Source organism: Opisthocomus hoazin, chromosome 1 (assembly GCF_030867145.1).
Source record: "Opisthocomus hoazin isolate bOpiHoa1 chromosome 1, bOpiHoa1.hap1, whole genome shotgun sequence".
Taxonomy (NCBI): domain Eukaryota; kingdom Metazoa; phylum Chordata; class Aves; order Opisthocomiformes; family Opisthocomidae; genus Opisthocomus; species Opisthocomus hoazin.
The window spans coordinates 130,962,201-130,982,234 of NC_134414.1; the positions used below are offsets into that span (position 1 = coordinate 130,962,201).

The 20,034-nt window shown below is 37.1% G+C and overlaps 1 protein-coding gene across 7 annotated transcripts in view; it reads left to right on the forward strand.

Moving 5' to 3' along the window:
* The window catches only part of ABI3BP (ABI family member 3 binding protein), a 167,668-nt gene that overhangs the window by 19,463 nt on the left and 128,171 nt on the right, over nucleotides 1–20,034 (forward strand). For all 7 annotated transcript variants that reach the window (XM_075435991.1, XM_075435929.1, XM_075435949.1 and 4 more), the window contains exons 2-4: nucleotides 4,006–4,185; nucleotides 16,015–16,083; nucleotides 18,930–19,062. In XM_075435991.1, coding sequence (XP_075292106.1) covers nucleotides 4,006–4,185; nucleotides 16,015–16,083; nucleotides 18,930–19,062 — 382 coding nt within the window. The remainder of the gene's footprint in view (nucleotides 1–4,005; nucleotides 4,186–16,014; nucleotides 16,084–18,929; nucleotides 19,063–20,034) is intronic.

A 20,034-nucleotide genomic window follows, 5' to 3' on the forward strand; every position in this document is an offset into this window, starting at 1 on the left:
TGGTCTGATGCACTTGATGTAGTGCTTTTAGTTCAGATATGCTGTGCATGGTTTGTCCTGCTGGTTTTGACCATCAATTGACTTTTGTTGAAGAGAATACTTGCAGATCCATGTGGAATTTGTGCTGGCAAGCCAGGAGGGAAAGACTGACTTTCAGAGGTAGCTATGGGTCCCAGAATCTTTCATTTGGAGATGGCCTCAATGTAGAAGAATTACTCTACAAATGCAAATACTTAAGACCAGAGTTTCAATAACAGATGCCAAAAGCTGATACAAGTGAATATGAGTTAGGAAAATTCAACCTTGCCTTACTCTGTGCCTGCAAGTGTTCTTTTCTGTTTATAAGATGCTTTCACAATCTCTTTGCATTGGAATTAGAGAGCATCTAGTTTATCATTCAGCTCTTTCATCAAGGAGACAGGGACAGGGGGAAAGGTATTCTAAAATCGTAATATGACAAAGTTATTTTCTCAAAATTAAATGCATTCTTATCACAGTATCATAGCAGTCAAGTTCCTGTGACTTCCCTTGTCCATTCGATCATGTTTAATGAATGTTTATCTGAGTGGTGGCAAAGATAGAGATACTACTCAGAATGGGAATGCCTGCTTTCCCGGTTAGTTGTTCAGAATACTGTGAGATCAACACAAGTGAAATCTCTTTTGCTAATGGGCTCCTGAGATTAGTCCCCATTTACCAAGCTAATTGATATAAAGTCCTTCATATCTATACTGTGCCAGGCTGGCCCTCTCTTGATGAGAATGGCAGTGTCTGTGCAGCATATAGCGTTGAGCTCTCCTGAGCCGGATGCCGAGGACCTTCTGCACTGCTGTGCCCTCCCTGTATACCTCTTGTCAGCTCCAAGGATTCCAAGTGACCATGTGGGCCTTCCTCGTAGGCCTTAACATGAGTTGCCTTTTGTTACATTTTCACAGGAGGCTTTTTTGTTTGTTTTTAATTCTGACCAGTGTAGGGGAGTTGAGCTTAGTCTCCTGCACAAAGCTGTCTTTTCCTTTTAGATTCAGGAAATGCTGGAATTAGTTCATAAGGGTCCAGGTCTTCTTTGAACTGATGTGACTTCCTTGAGTCTGGAACATTTTAAGTTTGGTTTTTGGTTTTTTTTTAATTTATTTAAGAACTATTTCTTTATAATGTACTCTGCTATACCAAAGAGGGTTGCTTCACAGCCTTTTGTGTTTGTATTTGTGATGCTAAGAAGTATACTGTGTGTAGGTAGGCACAAAAGTAAGGTGATGGAAGAGTGCAGGGGCTCCTGGAAAGATGTTGGAGTGCTCATCTGTTGGCAGGCAGAAGAGCTGGACTGATGACCAAGTAGCACACTGACCTGGTTTGGGGAGAGATGTCATTCCCTGCAAAGAGTCCATACCAAGAGTGATCTACCATGCATTGATATTTCTACCGTGACAGAAAGCACTTCCTGTGCTTGCCGGCTTCCTTCTGTCCTCATCGTTCTTTGGTTTTTGTCTGCTGTGTAGCACTCTCTGGAACTCAAGTCCTCTCACTCAACAGCTATGGTTTCCAGCAAACTCAGGTTCTAATTTCAGTTGGGAACATTTGTTGCCTCTGGTAGAAAAACTTGTCAGTGTTGGCCTGGGTTGTGCAACTTCTGTCTACACAGTTCCAGAAAGTGGTCAGTCTCTGATAGTTATTGTTTTACCAGTTAAAATACATCCCTTGATTTCAGTGATTTTGGAATGCACACAGCCCATGGAAGGGAATGTGGTTTAGGCATACCAGGTGTAGTATCTGTGTTGTTGCTTTAGCACAGTTATTTTCCTTTAAAAATGTGCAGTTAAATAATACTGAAGAAGGTTATTTGTCTGCCTTGCCCTCTGGTGCTCTTTGGGTCAGGCTGCACCTTAAAGAGGAAAGGGAGAACAGCGCCCTTGCTGAGCTTGACTGAGCCCTCTCAGCTAGGGGAACTTCTGGGACAGAAAATGACTATGTTAAGAACATGGAGCAGACCCTGTAGCTAGATCTCCAAGGAGAGGAAAAGAAAGATTTTTCCTAAACACTGTGGGGCATCTGTAGTATTTGTTGCCATCCAGGCCGTCACTGAAAGGATCCTGTACTTCAAAGCAAACTAGAGGGAAAGGACCTGCCCTAACAAAACAGTGTTGGGAGGACAAGGATTTATTTTTAAAATTTTTAAGTTACTCTCCTTTTCTTCTGTTCTGCCTTATTCTCTGTTTTAAAAAAATACATTATTCCTGTTTATGTTCTGCTAGAACTGGCTTTGAGTTTAAAAGCTCTCTTAGTGGTTTTGATGTGCAAGCTATAAAGAAAAGGTCAAGGGTCCTACGAGGCTAGGATGTCTCCCAGATAAGGAAGCAATCACCACCCCTTCCCCTGTGATGGTACTGTACTGCTGAAAATATCAGAGTTGAGATTTCTAGAAGCCTTGCAGTCTTCTGCAACCTGGTAGAGTTGCCTTTGGAAAACTGATGGTTTCAAGGTGGAGTGCTTTTACTTGATCAGTCTTTAGATAAAGGAAGAGTCTCGTCAGAGGCACATGTTTTCCATCAGTTTTACTTATATGCTTCTTTCTATAAAGGGAAGAGGCGTGAAGTGTTTGGCTTAGGTCTTTACATTCAGTGTGCAGACAACTGCAGGCTCTCAACAGTACTACTAAATCAGGTTCACAGATTGGGATTGTGGCCTCTCAGCAACTCTAGTCATTTGAATTTCTCTAAAAAACAAAAAAAGGAGAGTACACTGGGCTGATACCAGAGAATCAATATGTACTTGTCTAAAGAAACTTTCAGTATCAGTCTGAAATTATTGAGAGAGAAAGGAAGAAAAGAAAGGAGTTAGAGGGATGGAGAAAAAGAGACAAAGAAAAGGAAGTTCAGTATCACTTGATCCTGTTATTTAATGACAGATCATACATCTCTCTGTTTTTCCTCAGGATTTAACTCCTGAAGTAAGGAGGTTTTGTCCAAATTTCAGTTTTTTACAGAAGAGTTAATTTCAGCTCTTATGATGGGGGAGATGCCTGAAAATCCATTGGGAATAAAAATTTTTATTTAGAGAATAAGAAAAGAAATAACAACACTATTCTAGTGCCAGTGTTGTAAGTTTGTGTAAAAGTAATTACTTTTTTTTTTTAAGCATTGACCTTCAACAGTTCTGAAAATATGATAAGGCTAACAGTGACAGGGAATATTAAAATTGGAAGTACCAAGGAAGGAAAAGCCAATCCTCCCTTACCCCACCAAGAGAAGACGAAACTCCTTTTTGTAGCCTAAAAAATTATTATTCTGTTATGAATTCATTCTGTGTTGTTATGAGTTCAATTTTTGTAGATGGATATACAAGATGTTTCTTGCTTTATGTGCTGGTCCCCTAGAAAGCATAAAAATGGATGTTTAAAGAAAGCTTCTTAGCAATTTTGAGTAAAGTATGTATGTTGGTTAGGTGTCTTGGTGTAATTCCAACTAGAAAATTACATTTCCAGCCCCCAAAAAGGTGGGGGGGGGGGAGAGGGGGAGGGAAGTAGTAGCATTTTTGTTTGGATCTGGTTACTGTGTATCCTCTACCCTGATCTAATTTGGCAGTGTGATTAACAGAAGTTTAAAATACATACTTTTACTAACAAAAAAAAACCAAAATCAAACTCGCAAGTTTTTCACCTATGGGTCCTATAGATGGCTAATACTACTATAACTCCCACATTTAAAGGAAAAAATACTTGCATTTTGTCCAGTTACTTCATGCACTTTTGTATTACTGCGATTGTCGAAGATGTTACAGCTAATGCTAGTGCTAAACTAATGATGGAAAAACAGACATGTTGGAAACCCCAGTTTTACATGACCGTTAGTTTACTTTGTTTCCAGGAGATTCCACCTTTAAGCAATTGTTCAGTTGCTTGCGACTAACAAATTAAACAGCCCTGTGTTGTCATATTGTCGTATTCCGTTACTGAATATATGATTACAAGATAATACATTGTAATCTTTTCTTTTTTCACTCTTTCCTCAGTGAAAAGGCAGAGTCTGAAAGTTCAGATCAATGCAACAGATGACACCGTTTGCATGAGGTATCTTCGACCAAGTCAAAACACCAAACTAGAAGGTTTTGTCCTGGGTTATGGAAGTAACTTCTTCTCTAATCAATACATTCCTTTACCTTCAGAAGGAAAAACGTCCATAACAGAACTTGGTAAGACATATTTGCTTTGCATGCTAATGTTGTCAAGCATTGTGGAAAGAAGAAGTGAGGACAATATGAACCTTTGGGTTTCTTTCAGATGAAAGTGGAATTACAAGATCCTTCGAGGAGAACAAATAATTCTTGTTGTTTGGAGAAGTTCGCTACTGGTATTTGTTTTGAGGATTTTCGTTGTGCTAAGAGATGGTACTATACTAGACCACATCACAGATCAGATGGGATGATTTACCTAAAGTTGCAGCTATAAAGTAGAATACAAGGGAGCTGTGCGTGTTTTTACCAAATAGTACACAAAGCAATTAAATAGTTTTGAGAACTGTGTGGTCAATTCCTTTTGCTAGAAACATTTGTATCAAAATGAAGCCTTTTCAAGGAGGGACCTGTTCCAGTTCTACATGTTACAGAATAATCTTTAACTTCTATGTCAGAAGTTACAGGTGGAATTCCAAGAGCTGTTGTATGGAAGAGATTAAAGCACATCAAGAATATTATAATACTGATGCCTGGGATAGGGAGGAAGAAGGGAATTTGGTTGTCCTTTTGACTTGGGCTTATGGAAGTCTGGGCAGGATAGTAAACAGCAGAACTGGATTAGTTAGAGTTGTCTGATAAATGATTAAAACATTGACTTATCAGCACCTGACCTTTTAAGATATCTGTTCAATCTCTGAGGATTTTCCTGTTGCTTTCTTTAATCTTTTCTAGCTGAAATGAATCTGGGTTGCCCTCATCATTGTCATGCCAGTGATCTTGGTGTAAAACAGAGGGGAAGAAAGGATGCATAAGCATTGAAGTAACAATTGCCATCTTTTCAATATGGTCAATTAAGGCAATTCTGGCAGTCTGCTCCAGGCTGAAAACTGCAGAATAAAAAAGAATTAATAAGATGTTAGACACAGAATAATTATGATATTAGACACTTTCATCACTGTAGCAGCCGTTGACTTTTTCGTGAGTTGGTACTCCCAGGATCTCTCTGTAATTCTGTCACCAATCCAGTGTTTGAGTTCATAACCATGACTTAAGCTGTGTTTTATTTATCTGGTTTATCTCGTGTAACTTTTGAATCGGTTCACTAAGAAAGGTGTGCAGGATTTTCTGTAGAATACTGTGAATTTGGTATAAGTAATACCTGCGTAGCTTTATTGCAGGAGTAGTGAGGATCAATATATTTCTCTGAGATCCTTGGAAAGTGGAAACAGCACTGAATGTGACATCAGGTGTAGATCACTTGCACTGCCTATTTAGTAACAGCTTTAATACCTAACGCTTTGTGAAACTGTATGAAAACAGAAAGCTGAACATCACCTGGAACATGTGGGATTTTAGTATTTTGTAACTTTAATGTTAATAGCTAATGGCTGGAAAATGTAGGCACCTTTCTTTACTTCTGCAGTGCATCAAAGTGCTAGCCACATGCATGTTCATTAAAATTTACTGTTAAGCAATCAAAATCTTGTAGCAATGAATGCAGAAGTTGGGAAAACCCACGATGCATACAGCCTGTAATGAAATGAACACATTTTCTCTTGTGTATGTGGAGAGTGAAAAGCACAAGTGTTGGGGAATACTCTCCTTTTCCTTTTAAATTTTTTTTGAAGGAGAATAACTTCGATATTTCAAATCACTCTTGCTCATACAAGTTATCAATCAGTTTCCTAGTGACAGTGAATCTATGATTGTGACTTCTGAGTGTCCAGTAACTAAAAATGCAATGAGCAATGTAATATAAAGACTAGCATTTCCAACTTTAAGAAAATGTCTTGTCTGAAAGGACAGGAGTAAAAGAAGCTAACAGCAGCATGTAGTTCAAGTCACAAGCATTTATTTAAGGCAATTAGCAGTACATTTATTGGAGCTATTGCTTTTAGTTAAAAGATTTAGGGTTAGATTATATGCTTTGTAGATTTGTTTATTGGAGTTTGGAAGCAGAGAGTACATCATCTTTCCCGTTTCATTAATATTAAACACCACGTTAAACTGCAGCTTTGACTGTCCTTTCCACATGTGTACAGAATACAAGCTAAAGCAAAAGCATCAGTTGTGCTTTTGGCTCTATTTTAGAGTGACCTGAGTGGCTGAGGTGGAGAAGGAGGAAATGCAGGATGGTTCTTAGTTTTAGGAAAAATGGTTAGGTTTTATTCTGGCAGACACAGAACTCAGCTCAGCACACACTTTGTGTGGATGTTAGAAAAAATAAGATATTGTAGAGGGACAATAAAAATACTCTTAATATACTTTCCAAACATACACTGCCTAGACCCTATTGCTGAAAAATTTTGCATTATCCTTATACTCCTAGGACATCTCATATGTGATGAAGTTGGCCTAGTATTCTATCTTCATATTAAACTAATATATTTTTAAAATTTCACACTAAAAATTGTCTATTCCATGTTCTAGATATTATAGTGATTCAAGTGCCACTGTACACTTTGCAAAAAGGTTTTCAGTGAGTTCCACATATTCTTCCACAAGCAGATCTAGGTTTATACAAAAATACTCGCATTCACTCTGAGAACTCCTCCTACGTCCTCTAATGCTTTGGCTTATCTGACTTTTACAGAAAGCAGATGAACTTTACAGCCTGCTCTGAACAGTGACTGGTTGTGGCTTTTACTGAACAAGATGTGGAGGGAGTGACTGCCAAATGTGAAAAGACATTGTGGCCTATTTAGACCAAGGCTAAAACAATTTAACGCTTCCTCCTCTCCTGTCAGTTTTAGGGGTTCATGGAAAGAGAAAACCTTCACAACCAATGTAGGGAGTTTGATCACAACCTTAAATTGGTTTGGTAGCTGAAATTAAAGATTAGAAATGGAGATTTAAAGGCATTTGTTAGTTAATAAAAGGTATGTTTTCCCAATGGATGGACGAACATTGCTTTAGCGCATAATCTCCTGAGTGACTAGATCCAGGAGAATGGAATCTCTGTATACAGACATAACTGGATCTTGTCCCAATAGTATTAAAATTGTCTATTCAGTGAAGATTTGTAAGTGAAGATGGTACAGATATGCAATCAACTGTAGACCCTACTCAAAAAAAAAAAATTTTATTAATTTAGTAGTTAGGCTAATGTGAGAAAATGTACAGACTTTGCATATGTCAGTCATGATTCCCTCACTAAAATGCATCAATCCTTTAAAATGTCATTTGTCCGTTCTAACAAATAGTATAGGTCTACACAGTAGAATGAAGTCTGCCTTTCAGACGTTTCCTTGATTTAGGTCTGCATGCCTGGATTTGTTAATGGAGCAGCATGATTGGTATTCTGTTTGGGATAATTGTCCCTGAGTTGAACTGGAGTATGGGGAATGAAGCAATGACTAACTTAATTTTTCAATAGATGACGCAATATACACAGTAATATATATCTCTCTAAGGCCCATGACTTCCATATTTCCAACTCTGTCACTATTGATTAAGAAGAAATTTATTACCAGATTTTTCGCTGGGTCACACACCTCTTAAGACCCTGTTAACAATAAACTTGAAGTCAGCAGATTCATTAATTTATGAAATTACATGTGTATATGTGCATATATTTTAAAATACATGAATAAGGATGTGATCTTTTCTAGGATTTCCAGGAGAGATATATGGCTTTGTAGAAAGTGTGACATCTGCCTACATTTCATCGATTAAAATATTCACCACCGCACTGCAGTGACTCTTATCTTGAAATATTTGTTTTCCTTTTCTTTTGCAACTAAAATAATAACTGAGCCAGCAATTGCATAACATTATCCACAAATATGGAACTGCCTGCAGAGAGCATGTATGTACGAAGAGAAAAGGGTTCTGTTGGATTTCCTGAACTTGTAATGTGCTGATGCAGGGAACAAACTCTTGAGCAACTTCATGCATTCCAAGAGATATGAATTTGAATCACAGTGGAGGCTAAATGGCAATGATGAGGCAGCACCAAAGTTTGATTCAAAGAAGTATGCCTCTTTATTAGAATACAAGATGCGTGTTTTTTTGTGCTGAGTGTAGTTTATGAGCTTACATGACAGTAAGCAACATTTTTATTGGTCATGAAAGCTATTCAGACTGTCAAAAGATATGAAAATGTGAATTCAGCTAGACTAATAAATAAGGTAAACAGACCTTTCCAAAAGTTCTGAGCTTGACTTAAACATTTATCTAAATCTGTTCAGTCTGCATGACTCGTAAAGGAGGAGTATTCCCTTGAGAAATATGTGCTAGTTTTTTCTAACGTGGTTAGGAAGATTGCAAGTAGGCTTCCTTGAATTTGTGATACTGTTGGAAGAACACAAAAATTGGGTGGAGACAGGAAAATTTCGTAAGAACTATCAGCAATTAACTAACAGTGAATAAAATTAATTTCCTTTTCACTTTAAAACCAGCTCAGAGTTGGGTCATACTTTGGCCTTTCCTTTACCTGAACCAGATTGTACAGTGTAAGAGAAGAATGTATTTGCAATCCTATTTTATAACAACCGCAATAAGTTTTGGCTGAATTTTGCATTAGGGAAGAATAGTACTACCTTGAACACATTTTTAGAAAGTGTAATTCAGGGATGTGTGCTAGAGCAGTGCTTAGCTAAAAGATCTTGCTGTGCAGTTTCTTGTATCTGATCAGTTCCCAGAAATGTGCAGATGTATTAACCACATAGTTTTCAAGTTGCCAAGTAACATGAATGTTAATTCAGAAGTATGTTGCTTCCTAATAATTTACCAAAAAACCAAATTCTTATTGCTAATGTTAGCAGAGCTTAGTGGACTGGAGGCCCTGGAGGATGTCAGCAGCTGCACCTGCAGCTAGACAAGCATGCTGACCAACAGCAGGTGCATTCACACCAGCCCCTTTGTCTCCCTTTTCTATCTTTTCCCATGCTTGTTACACCACACCACACTTTAATTCTTCGCTTTCTGCACCTTTTGCCTTTGCCCTTAACAACATCTGGTAGTAAGTCTTTAGCAATCCCTAAATTCAGATCATGGAATTCTGGCCTGAAGCTAAACAATACTGTGTTTTGATTTCTGAGTCTGCTGGTCTATCAGTTCTAGTGATCCATTGTAACACTTTATTTTAATATTTATTCTAAATTCATTAGTCAGTTCATTTTTACATTGCTATGCTTTCAACTGCGTTTCTATACTGGCTGAACCCTGAACTGTATTAAAATAGTATGCTTGAACATAAGCAGAATTTGCTAGCATTTTGCAGCACATTTTAGTTACCTGCTGCCACAAGTTTGATAGCCTAGCTCATGGCATATGGAATTAAGTGTTCTCCTATAGTAGTTTGATGTGTCAGTGGCATGTAGTTTTTGTTATATTCTGGTTGTCTCCTGGAGGTGTTAAGGTGGATAATAGAACTTTTTTCTTTTAATAATTTTCTATCATTAATATTACAGAATCTTAGTCAAAGAGTTGTTTTTTTTATAATGACACCAAAGTGCTGGTTTACATCTGCGCAACTTTGCAGTCTTTGAAATGTTTCTTCTGTGGTAAATTGTAGACATACCTATGTGAACAAGTAGTGTGGGTGTCTTTTAGGCTGTCCGGATGAAAAAATACTGAGTAATTGAAGAAGTTCAGAAAACTATTTTATCTAATTTATGATGGTTCATTGAACTGTAGTAGCCTTCATGCTTAAAAGTGGAAACAAGATGACTGAATGCTTCTGACTAATATTTTTGAGAAGTGGGGAGAAAGGGTGTAAGAATATGTAATGAATGTGTATGCATGTGTCTACTGTATGTACCAAATGCTACAGATACAAATACAATTGCTTTACAAATACAAGTGCCTCAGGTGTGTAACTAGTCTTCCCTCTTTCTTCAAAAATCATTTGGTTAGATGTGCGTGCCAGCCAGAGTGTTGTGCTTTGGTCCAAAGTGGCATTGCTTTATTCAGCTGTGGATGTTTAAACTTGAAAGAGCAATTCTGATGTCGTAATGGTGCCTCTCAACTGAATTGTCAAAACAAACCATGTTTTGGGGAATTCTGACACTAAGAATTAGGCATGGATTTGTTGACTAGCACTTTTCTGGTACATCTGGGGATTTTCCTGTAGTACTTTGTGGCTAAAGAATTGAAGATGGTCACTCTTTGGACTTGATTTCTGATCTGCAACTTCAAGGGGTTTATGAAGAAATAGTTGTGTGCCAGGTGAAAGGAGCTCTTAGCTATGACATTTGTCATTCCAGCTTTAATAAAGGGGGCTAGGCAGTAGCAGGTTCAAATAAGTGGATTTATTATGTTAGTCTTATAGTAGCCCTTCAAGAATGTGTTAAGCAGCAAGGAAGCGCTAAGATTTTCATAGCAAATTTGCAAATGTATTTCAAACTGAACTTGTTAAAGTTCACATTGTTCTGTAGGGATCCTTCATTTATGAGATTTTGGATCCTTACGAGATGAGATACAGACAGATCTGTATTTAGCACCTGTATCATATGTATCCCTGTTATATACTGATGTATGTTGAAATGATATCTGGGGGCAGATGCTGGATTTGTGGATCTGTCTCCAGATATTTGAACATTAACCTTAATTATTTAACTGTCATTTTCTTACTAAACACAGTTCATACAAAATAAGAAATATTTAGCTGTAAACAGGATTGTCTATACTGTGTGATTTGATTTGCTTTTACTTGAGGTCATAAATTTTTGCATTTTAGAAATGCACTTCTCTTTTTAAGTATATTTCAGTGTAAATACTTCAGTATAAATAAATATATAAATATATTTCAGTGTAAAACTTTTTACATTTTAGAAATGCACTTCTCTTTTTAAGTATATTTCAGTGTAAATAGTTGATATATTCTGTGAATCATAATGACACACAGTCAGAAGCCCATATTTTTATGCGTCTGACGATCACCTTTCTGCTGCCTAGCTCTTATTTCAGCAGTCAGTTTAATTTATCACCTAAGCATTAAGATGAAGTAGCAGAAGCTAAATTATGGTTTTATTTTGGTTTTGGTATTTCACAGCATTTTCTTTTTCACCTCCTGTGTTACCTCTCCTTAAGATTCCTGGTTCTTACAGACATGGATCTGCAGAGTGGATTCTGCATATATAGGCATCATAAAGGAACACAGGCGATCATAAAGAGTTCTTGCAACTTGACAGAGTTTAAGACATGGGTGAGGCAATATTTTAAGCCCCTGAAAGTGAATTGAGTTATAGAAGCATCAGATGATTTCCATATTGTGATGATGACTGATACATACGTTTCTCAAGCAAGAGGACTGAATCAGTGTGGAAACTCAGTGGTCTTCTGAACTTAATAGGAGAAATTAAGTTGCAGTGGAAGACTAAGAACCTGAATCAGGGGTCATTATATGAGATTGAGCAAGATGTCTACCATTCTTGGTTTCAGTTTCCTTGGATATAGAAGGTATGCCTGTCCAGAATAGAAGCATTTCAAGGCCTGTGTTCTTCAGTCCATGCATACTGCTTTGACACTGTGCATCAAACAGGTGAATTTAAGTTAAACTACAACTGCTGTACTCTTAACACCTATATAGTAGCGTGGGTGGTTCTGCTCAGGAATGGCAAATCATATTTCTAAATTGAGATATATTTTTAGTTACCTTCAGAACAGAATTTTAATGTTGTGTCCCAGATATCGAAAGTACTTCTCTGATAATTTCAGATTCTGATTTTAGTTACAACAATCATAATATTGTCTTAAATTCAGTGGTTCTAAACCAGACAAGCCGTACTTTTTAATCCTGCCCGTTCTATGGTAGAGCTCTGTCAACTTCTAGTCTTAGCCTGTTTTCCAAAATACTTCCTTTTGTACATGGCATTACAATCCAAAGAGCCATGAGTTCTCTGGGAAATGGAGATATGTTGTATTGTTTATTAAGGCATGTTGCGAATGAGTGGTTAGGTCACTTAAATGATCACTCAAAGGTTTTGCAAGAAAAGATTTTACTGAAAATTTAGAAACCATGATTTTACAAAGTTCATTGACAAGGTTCACTCTATTAATCATCAAATGAATGGAATACAAAATCAAAGGAGGTTTTGAGTGGAAAATGATTTATACAGGGTAAAAGAAAGGTGTAAGGGCTAAGGGAGACCCTCATGTTGAATCACCAGGGTCAGGACCCCCTTGCTTTCTAAACTCCTTCTGAGAGAGGAACTTGGGTGCAGATGGATCCAGAACTGGCCTTAGACCACAACGGTTTGTGTCTAAGGAATATGTTTAGTGGCAGTTCAGGATGTGTTCACAGTTTAAAGAGAGAAAGAGAATCACAGGAATTTAGCAGCTAGTAATCACTGGCTAACTTAGCATTTACAGAGTGATTTGAAAGAATTTGCTATTACAATCAAAGTAATAGAATATTATTACAATCACAGTAATAGAATATTATGCTTTGAATTGATTCTCACACACACACGCACGCAATCATAAAAATTCCCCTCGAGTTCAGTGAAATACTCACTTCAAATCAAATGATTTCTCAGTGGGCGAAGGTTGAGTCTCAAGGAGATCAGCCCATGTTCGCAAGCTACCCTGAGAGGTGTCCCACTCAGAGGGAGTTACTGGGCACAACCCGCTGCGGACCAGGAGAGCTCAAAGGGCCTTCCTTGGTACCGCTGTTTATGGGGTCTCAAGATGATTGACTTTGGGCATCAAACTTGGTTTACTTTTCATCTTGGTCGCAATCCACATGATGCAATCCTGATATGTAGACAGTGACTATACAATGCCAGTACTACCCAGAATGTGCAGTTCTGACATTTACCAGGCAAGTGAGATTCCAGGCAGCAGGAGTTTCAGGTGTGGTCAGGGAGCACCTGATCAGCCCAGCTCACTGCTCTTGTACAAAGACAAGGAAAGTGCCTAGTCATCCCTGTTCAATGCACACCAGCTAACGATTCTTGCAGTGCAAGCAAGAGTACAATGTTGGCTGGTTTTGGGATTGCCAGGCGGGGACTGCACCACCACAAGACAAAATTTGATAAATCCACAAGAAAGCTTAGTGAACACCCAACACAGAATATTCCATATGAGAGCACTTTGTTACAGAACAAAAACACCTGCTAGAACTAATGATTCCTGATACTACCAGGTTTTGTAACTTTAAGATGTTCAGGGAGACATTTACAGAGTTTGTTTATGACCACATTTTGTTTAACAGATAATCTATTTCTGTACTGCTACACATGTCATTTCAGACTTCAGCCAGAATGAATTTTTCCAGTGAAGGAGCAGGGCAAAACTAACTGTTTCAAACCATTTGGATAACTTGCACAGTCTTTGGACTTTTTGTTGATGAAAACATAAATTTTTGCAGTTTTGAAGACTGACTTTGTAGTTCATGAGCTTTCAAGGCGATGCTTGAAACTAATTTTGTTGGAATTAAGGTTGCTCAATACTTTGTGAGACTTATAACATGTGGGCATCAATGCACAGCAGAAAACTGGGATTAAAGTACAGGGAAAACAAATTGTTTTGAAGTGTCACTTTTCTCTGGTTTTAAGTCTCAATACAAAAAATGTCCAGATGATTGCACAGATCCCAGAAGAACTGTGTGCCACCCTAAATATTTAAAAACATTTTTTGTGAATGAAGAGATATTTGCACTTTAGGGTTGCTCACTCTTTTTAACTAATTCGTTTTTCTGGACTGCTTTGGGCAGCTGTTTTCAATGCTCATCTTAGTTGTGTTTACATTGGGTGCAGTTGAAACCCATTTGAAAATAATAATTAACAATTAAAGTACATCCATAGTATGGGTTTCCAGTGGCTTAGATGCATAGAATCAGTGAAATGAAGTTAGAATGCTTTTCCCCACACTGGCACAGCCTTTTAAGTAGCACAGCAAGCTTTTGATTTATTCAGTACTGTTTTTTCTTCCTCTTTCCTTACAGAAATCTGGATGTCAGAGTAAATTGAATGATTTCTCAGTGGTTCTGTTTAATTGGTAGACTTCAAGGTATCTGTTATAATGAGATATGCAGGGGATTCAGTCTCACATCCATAGACACAGATTTAGATAAATGTGTCTAAATTGGAACAAAAATTTTACATAGAATAATACTTTTTTAAAAAACTGTAGCTGAAGTAGTTTTGATCAATGTATGGTGAGCCAAATTCTCCCCATGGATATCTCTTTGGAAGTTCCTGTGACTTCTTTTCTAGTGTTGCAGTTTGGTGAGAACAGAGCTTGGTTTTAAATAATGAAGAAGGGCAGAAACCTCTGACATCTGATATCAAGAGTTAGGGAAAATCTTCTTTCTGAAGATGAATTTCCCAAATGAAAATCACCATGTCAACATTGTTTTAATCAAAGCATTTCTTATTTTAAGCTGCAGGGTGAAGTTATCTGCCTTTCCCTGCCAGAACATAAATATATCTGAACTTGTGGCCTCTTACCATGTGTGCTTGTGTCCTCCAAACTGCATCAGATGTCTCTGAAATGTGTTAGAGTTTGTGTAAAACTTGGTTTGCTTCATTTCATTATTTCCTTTGAAGACTAGTATTTCCAGAAGTTTTCCAAGCTGGTTCACAACTGACACCCAGCTAGTGATGACTCTGCATCCTTTAGAATGGCTGCAGTTCGTGTGTATTTTAAAAGAAACTTAGGCCGTTCAGGTAAGATTGAATTGAAAGACAAAAATTCTTGTCTTTGGGCTTTTAATTTTTTTTTTTTTTAATATGTAACATGATCTGTTCTCTTAGCTTTTTGAAATGAAGCAGTTGAACCTTTTAGGGGAAGTGGCGCAAAAAAGCTTGAACTGGAGTTAAAATGGAGACAAATTCTTTCCTGTAAAGATTTAAAAAATATTTTGCAAAGGTTCATTTTTCCTGGGAGAAAATGCAGAGGGGTTAAAATTAAAAGAAAAGTAAATGTCAGAAAGTCTGGAAAATACAATTTGTCTCTGAGATGAATTTATTGAGTAAGAAAATCCCTTAAACTGTTGCCCTCCTGTTGCATGCAACATTATTTCCGATGTAACAGTACCCAGATGTTCCAGTCAAAGTCACAACCCTTTGTGGATTTGACATGAATATTAGTCCCTTGCTCTTAAATGTTAGTAATAACTTTACTTTCATAAAGAGTATTCAAAACCGTGAAAGCACTTAATAGTGAAATCTCATAAGTCATCTATGGCAAAAGTATGTAAACCTGATTATAAAACAAGCCAGTAACCAATGTGGAGACTGGCTTAGGCATGTCTGACATTATGTTGTTTCTTGCAACTGGACTATCATGCAAATCTTGAATGATTTAGTATTAGTCTATCAGGGTATACGCTCCTAAATGATCAATGCATTTTGTTTATTCTTTTTTACAGTAGGTCAGCTCTTTACTGCGAAATTGCCTACAACGGGAAAACTAAGGTGTATAGCCTGAAACAGAATACAGAGAATATGATAGGAAAAGTTCCTCCGGCTCTTGTCAGGAGGGTGGATATCTCTGGTTGTACTCTTCAAGCTTTGCCCTGTTATTACTTTACCTGTTTTACTTTTTTGTTTTGCCATCACCTCATCCTCTTCATCTGGGTTTTCATTCACCTTCACTTTGCAAGTAATGTTTATGTTGAAATGTTACATCTGTGTCCGGCCATGTTCACCTATTTGTGTCTTGGTCAAAAAGAATTGCCAAATCTTTTGTGCATGGGTGTATTATTTTTCCTAATGGCTAGAATATTGCTGAATGATTGGTGAATAAACCTTAAAGCAAACATGTCAAAAGATCACACATATTGGGTAATGTGTCAAGCATTCACTGAATGTTGGACTTTATCTTATGAATTGTAAGTTAATCCCTTTCTCAAATAAATAGCACGTCTGTACTAATTGCTGCTTTCTTCATTTATAGATGCAGAGCCACGGTATTTGGTTTCAGTAAGACCAGCACGCATTTCAAATAACAAGAAATCTTGTTCAGGTATTTTACCATTACTGCATCTCTTTCTTAAAGTAGTTAAAGGAAGACAGAATCTTTTACTGGGTTTCTCTGGAAAGATATTTGTAACTGTAGATATCTGACTGGGATTCACAAATTCCATACATGGGAAGGTAAAATGTAAGACAGTTTTTCCTAGTCAGTAATTAGTCAAATATGTGGTGTTCAAAACATGAAGAAGTAACTGAAGATTGTTCTTGTAAAAAGTTCTTACAAATGAGAATTGAAATTTAGAATACTAATTTCTGATGTATAAATAGATTACAGAGTGCATGCAAAAAAAGTAAAAGTTTTGAAATACAGTGGTCTGGAGTACTGAAGTTACTTTTATCAAATTACTACCAATAAGGATTCCTTCAACCATGGACATGTTAATAATGCTCTTTGTTTCTCATTGGAAATGGTAACTTGTGTGTGTATGTATATATCTGTAGATCAGTACTACTACTAAGTTTGCTGTTGCAAGGAGTTCAGGAAAGAGGGATGTTCCTAGCTTAAACTATATATAGCAGAGCAGAAATATGAATTTGATTCCTGTCTGTTCCAAATACTTTCTACGTGACCTTAATCATTAATATTGTTAGTTTTTAATTCCTTTCTGTAATATGGAGATGAATGTCAGGATCACTGGATTGTTGCAAGAATAAACTGATCGTATGTAAGTGTAAGTGTAGTTTGAAATCTTTGTGTGATTTTTTTTTTTCTAATTCCTGATATTCATGAAATTAATTTCTTCTTGCTCTTGGCCAGATGTAGAACAGGATGTCTGGAAAGATTTTTGAAAAGTGATTTACCTTTTGGATGCAACATATATATATATACACACACACATGAATATACATATATGAAAAAAACACAGAACCAAAAATTGCCCAATGCATTATTTGGACATTGTTAATTTTTGTATCTAAAGTCTACAGAAACTGATTTGTGGAACAAGATTCAGATAATTGACTTTTCAGTCCAGCAGCCAAAGGTGTAAGAACAGCTGTTGGTTTAATGCTAGCTAGATATATGACAGGTCTTTTTAGTAGCGAGAATAGTTAAACTGGACATATTACCAAGAGTTGTGGTAGAGTCTGAGTTGCTGCAATTTTAAATTTACAAATGAAGACTGGTTACACTTCTAGAAGATACACTGTAGTTCAAATTCATATAAATCAACATAGATGATCACCAAGGTAATTTCTGGTTTTACGTTGTATAAATCATTGCAGTCTCCAGCTGGGAACTAATGGCATACTAAGATTCATAATCAAAATCATATGTAGGTCCTCTGAAAACCCAGTATGATTTCAGGGTCTATGAGAGCTTGTTTATTCTTTTCCTTAAAACTGACATATTTTCCATGTTTCTTTGAAAAGTGGTCAAGAAAGGGATTTTGCTGTAGATAGCAGATTTGCCAGGTAGTTTGGTGAATGACCAAGCCATTTGTTTTAAGTATTAGGGTTGGGTTTTTTTTGAATGGAGAAAGAGTGTAGGAACAGGTCAAGAAAACAAGAAAATTATTCAGACATTTGCCCTTGTGGAAGTGTCTTATGTTCCACAGTATTTCAAAGCATGCCATACTTCCTCCTAATGGTAGAGAATGGGTTGGTTTGTTTGTGGGGTTTTTGTGGTAGCATATTCATCATCAATATAAAGTAAAAACCCACCCAGTTAACATTTCTAAATGCACACACATGCATTGGTTGAAAGTACAGATCAGACCTTCACTGGGGCTTGTTAAGTGAAGAGATGTTAGGGTTCAAAAGGCAGGAAAAGAAAGTCGGATCTGTTTCACAACAGTGAAAAATGTAACCCTTGTATCAGTGGCTTATAAACTTTTGGGGAATTTGTGGTCACCTGTACACTTTGAGGAGGTACAGATCCTTTAAATTTTTGAAGTATATGATATAATGTAATGAATATATGAATTTACTTTAATTAATCATCTTTCAAGAACCAAAGGTTCTCCTTGGGCTTGTAGCAATCCACAAACTACAGGTTCAAAATAGTTGCTCTAGGTCATTTCTTCATTTCCAACTATTAGCTTTTAAACTTAGTTAAAGAAAGTTGTTTTTTTGCATGAGAGTTGTGTTACTTCATTCAGAGCAAAGTTAAAGTATCATGCAAAAGCTGAACATTTTTAAGGTAGTAGGTGGTTAGAAGAGAAAAACGTCCCCACTTATAGACACTGACTCAGGTCTGCCTACAGTTAAAAGCAACAGAGTTTTTGTAGGTTTTATTTTACTCTTGACAAAGAATAGTGTAGAAAATATGAATTCTCTATGGACGTAATTCCAGCATTACTAAGCAGCCTGCCAAGAAGTTACTAGTTCTGTCACAAGCAAGGAGAGACTTCCTAATGTCCTGAACTCTGTGTAACACTTTCTGTTATGCAGTCCAAGACAGCCAGAAACCTAGGGGACCTGGAAAGTAGTCTTTCTGAGGTTTGTGTGTCTGATACCTGCTTTCTAAAGCAGTCTCCTAATCTGTGATCCTGCTGCCTGCTATCTGTCTCCTCCCTTTTTTTATGGCAACTTTGTTCTGCACTTTTCCTCTGTTCATTCTCAGTTGGCTACAGAGAATGAGCAGTCTCTCTTCCTTGCTAATGTTTCATTTGCCTTAACAAGCCAACAAACAGATCACAGACACTGTTGCAGCCCCCTTTATTAAATTGTACATTAGAAATGGTGACCATGAAAAAGGGAGACAACTGTTGTACCTTTCCCTTCAAATTGAGAAGTAGGTCTTCATGTGCTTTATTATACAACTGCAAAAACTTTCCCCTACATAATGCAGGAGAGAAACTAACTTCTAATTGTAATTATATGTTTCTTCCATAGGTCGGACCAAGACTCAAAAGCCTCTGCAGCTGGTAGTTGGCACCCTCACCCCAACCTCTGTGTTCCTCTCTTGGGGCATCCTAGTCAACCCTCAACATGACTGGACAGCAACAAGTAACTGTGCTAGTGACAGGTAACGTAACAGAAAACCATTTTTTATGATGATCATGATTTAATCCAGTGTAGTTATCTGGCATGGCTGAAATAAGTTTGACAGTGGAAAAGAAAAAGTTGGAAGCAATAGTTCTGAATGTGAAGCAAGTTCTCTCATTTACTTAAATTAGTACTTTGCAAGTCTTTGCAAATGTAGTCAGACATCTACATGCTGAAGTACAAATCTTGCTATTTCAGACTAGATCCTTTGTTCTTCTTAAACCAATGGCCTTGGCTCTACCTTCATTTGCATCTGAATGGATTGAAAAAAACTTTGTTAAATCGTAGGAAATGTATTGAAGTTGGCCAAAGAGAAGTAAAATAAGTCTTTTGCTGTGCAGCGGTAGGGAAATGATGCCTTGTTTTAATGCTATTTGATTTTCATTTCCTGTATTTGGTTTTACCACTACACTGCTTTCCTGATACTGATGCAGTACAGCTTTCATTAGTTTTCTGTTGTAAGTAAAAGATCTCTTCTACTAGAATATTTTTGGTTTGCTGTAATTATTTAATGAGCAATAGAGTAGCTGAGGAGCACAGCGAAACTCCCCAAGTAACAGTTTCAAGAGAAGTCATAGTGTTGGGTAGCTTCCCAGTGAAGTGCACCCTTACATTTTAGGCAACTCTTGGCATATGAGTAAAATTCATCTGCTGCATTTATTGAAATTGTTAATTAAGATGTCTTCCCTGCTCTGTCGTTTCGATGTTCTCTTTATATTCTCCCTTTTATACCAGAAGAATTTTTTTGTCTTCATTTATGTCCTGTGAAGCTCCATTCAACTCAGCAGCATTTTATAAAACCAAGAAGAAACTTTCTGCACCCATGTTTGGGATGAATGTACATCTGGTTTGCAGCTGTCATCTTCTGTTTGTTTAATGCTTCTTTGCATTATTGAGAATACTTTTTTTCCCCCATATGTCTAATTTTTTGTCTAACTTGTAGCTGTCTAAG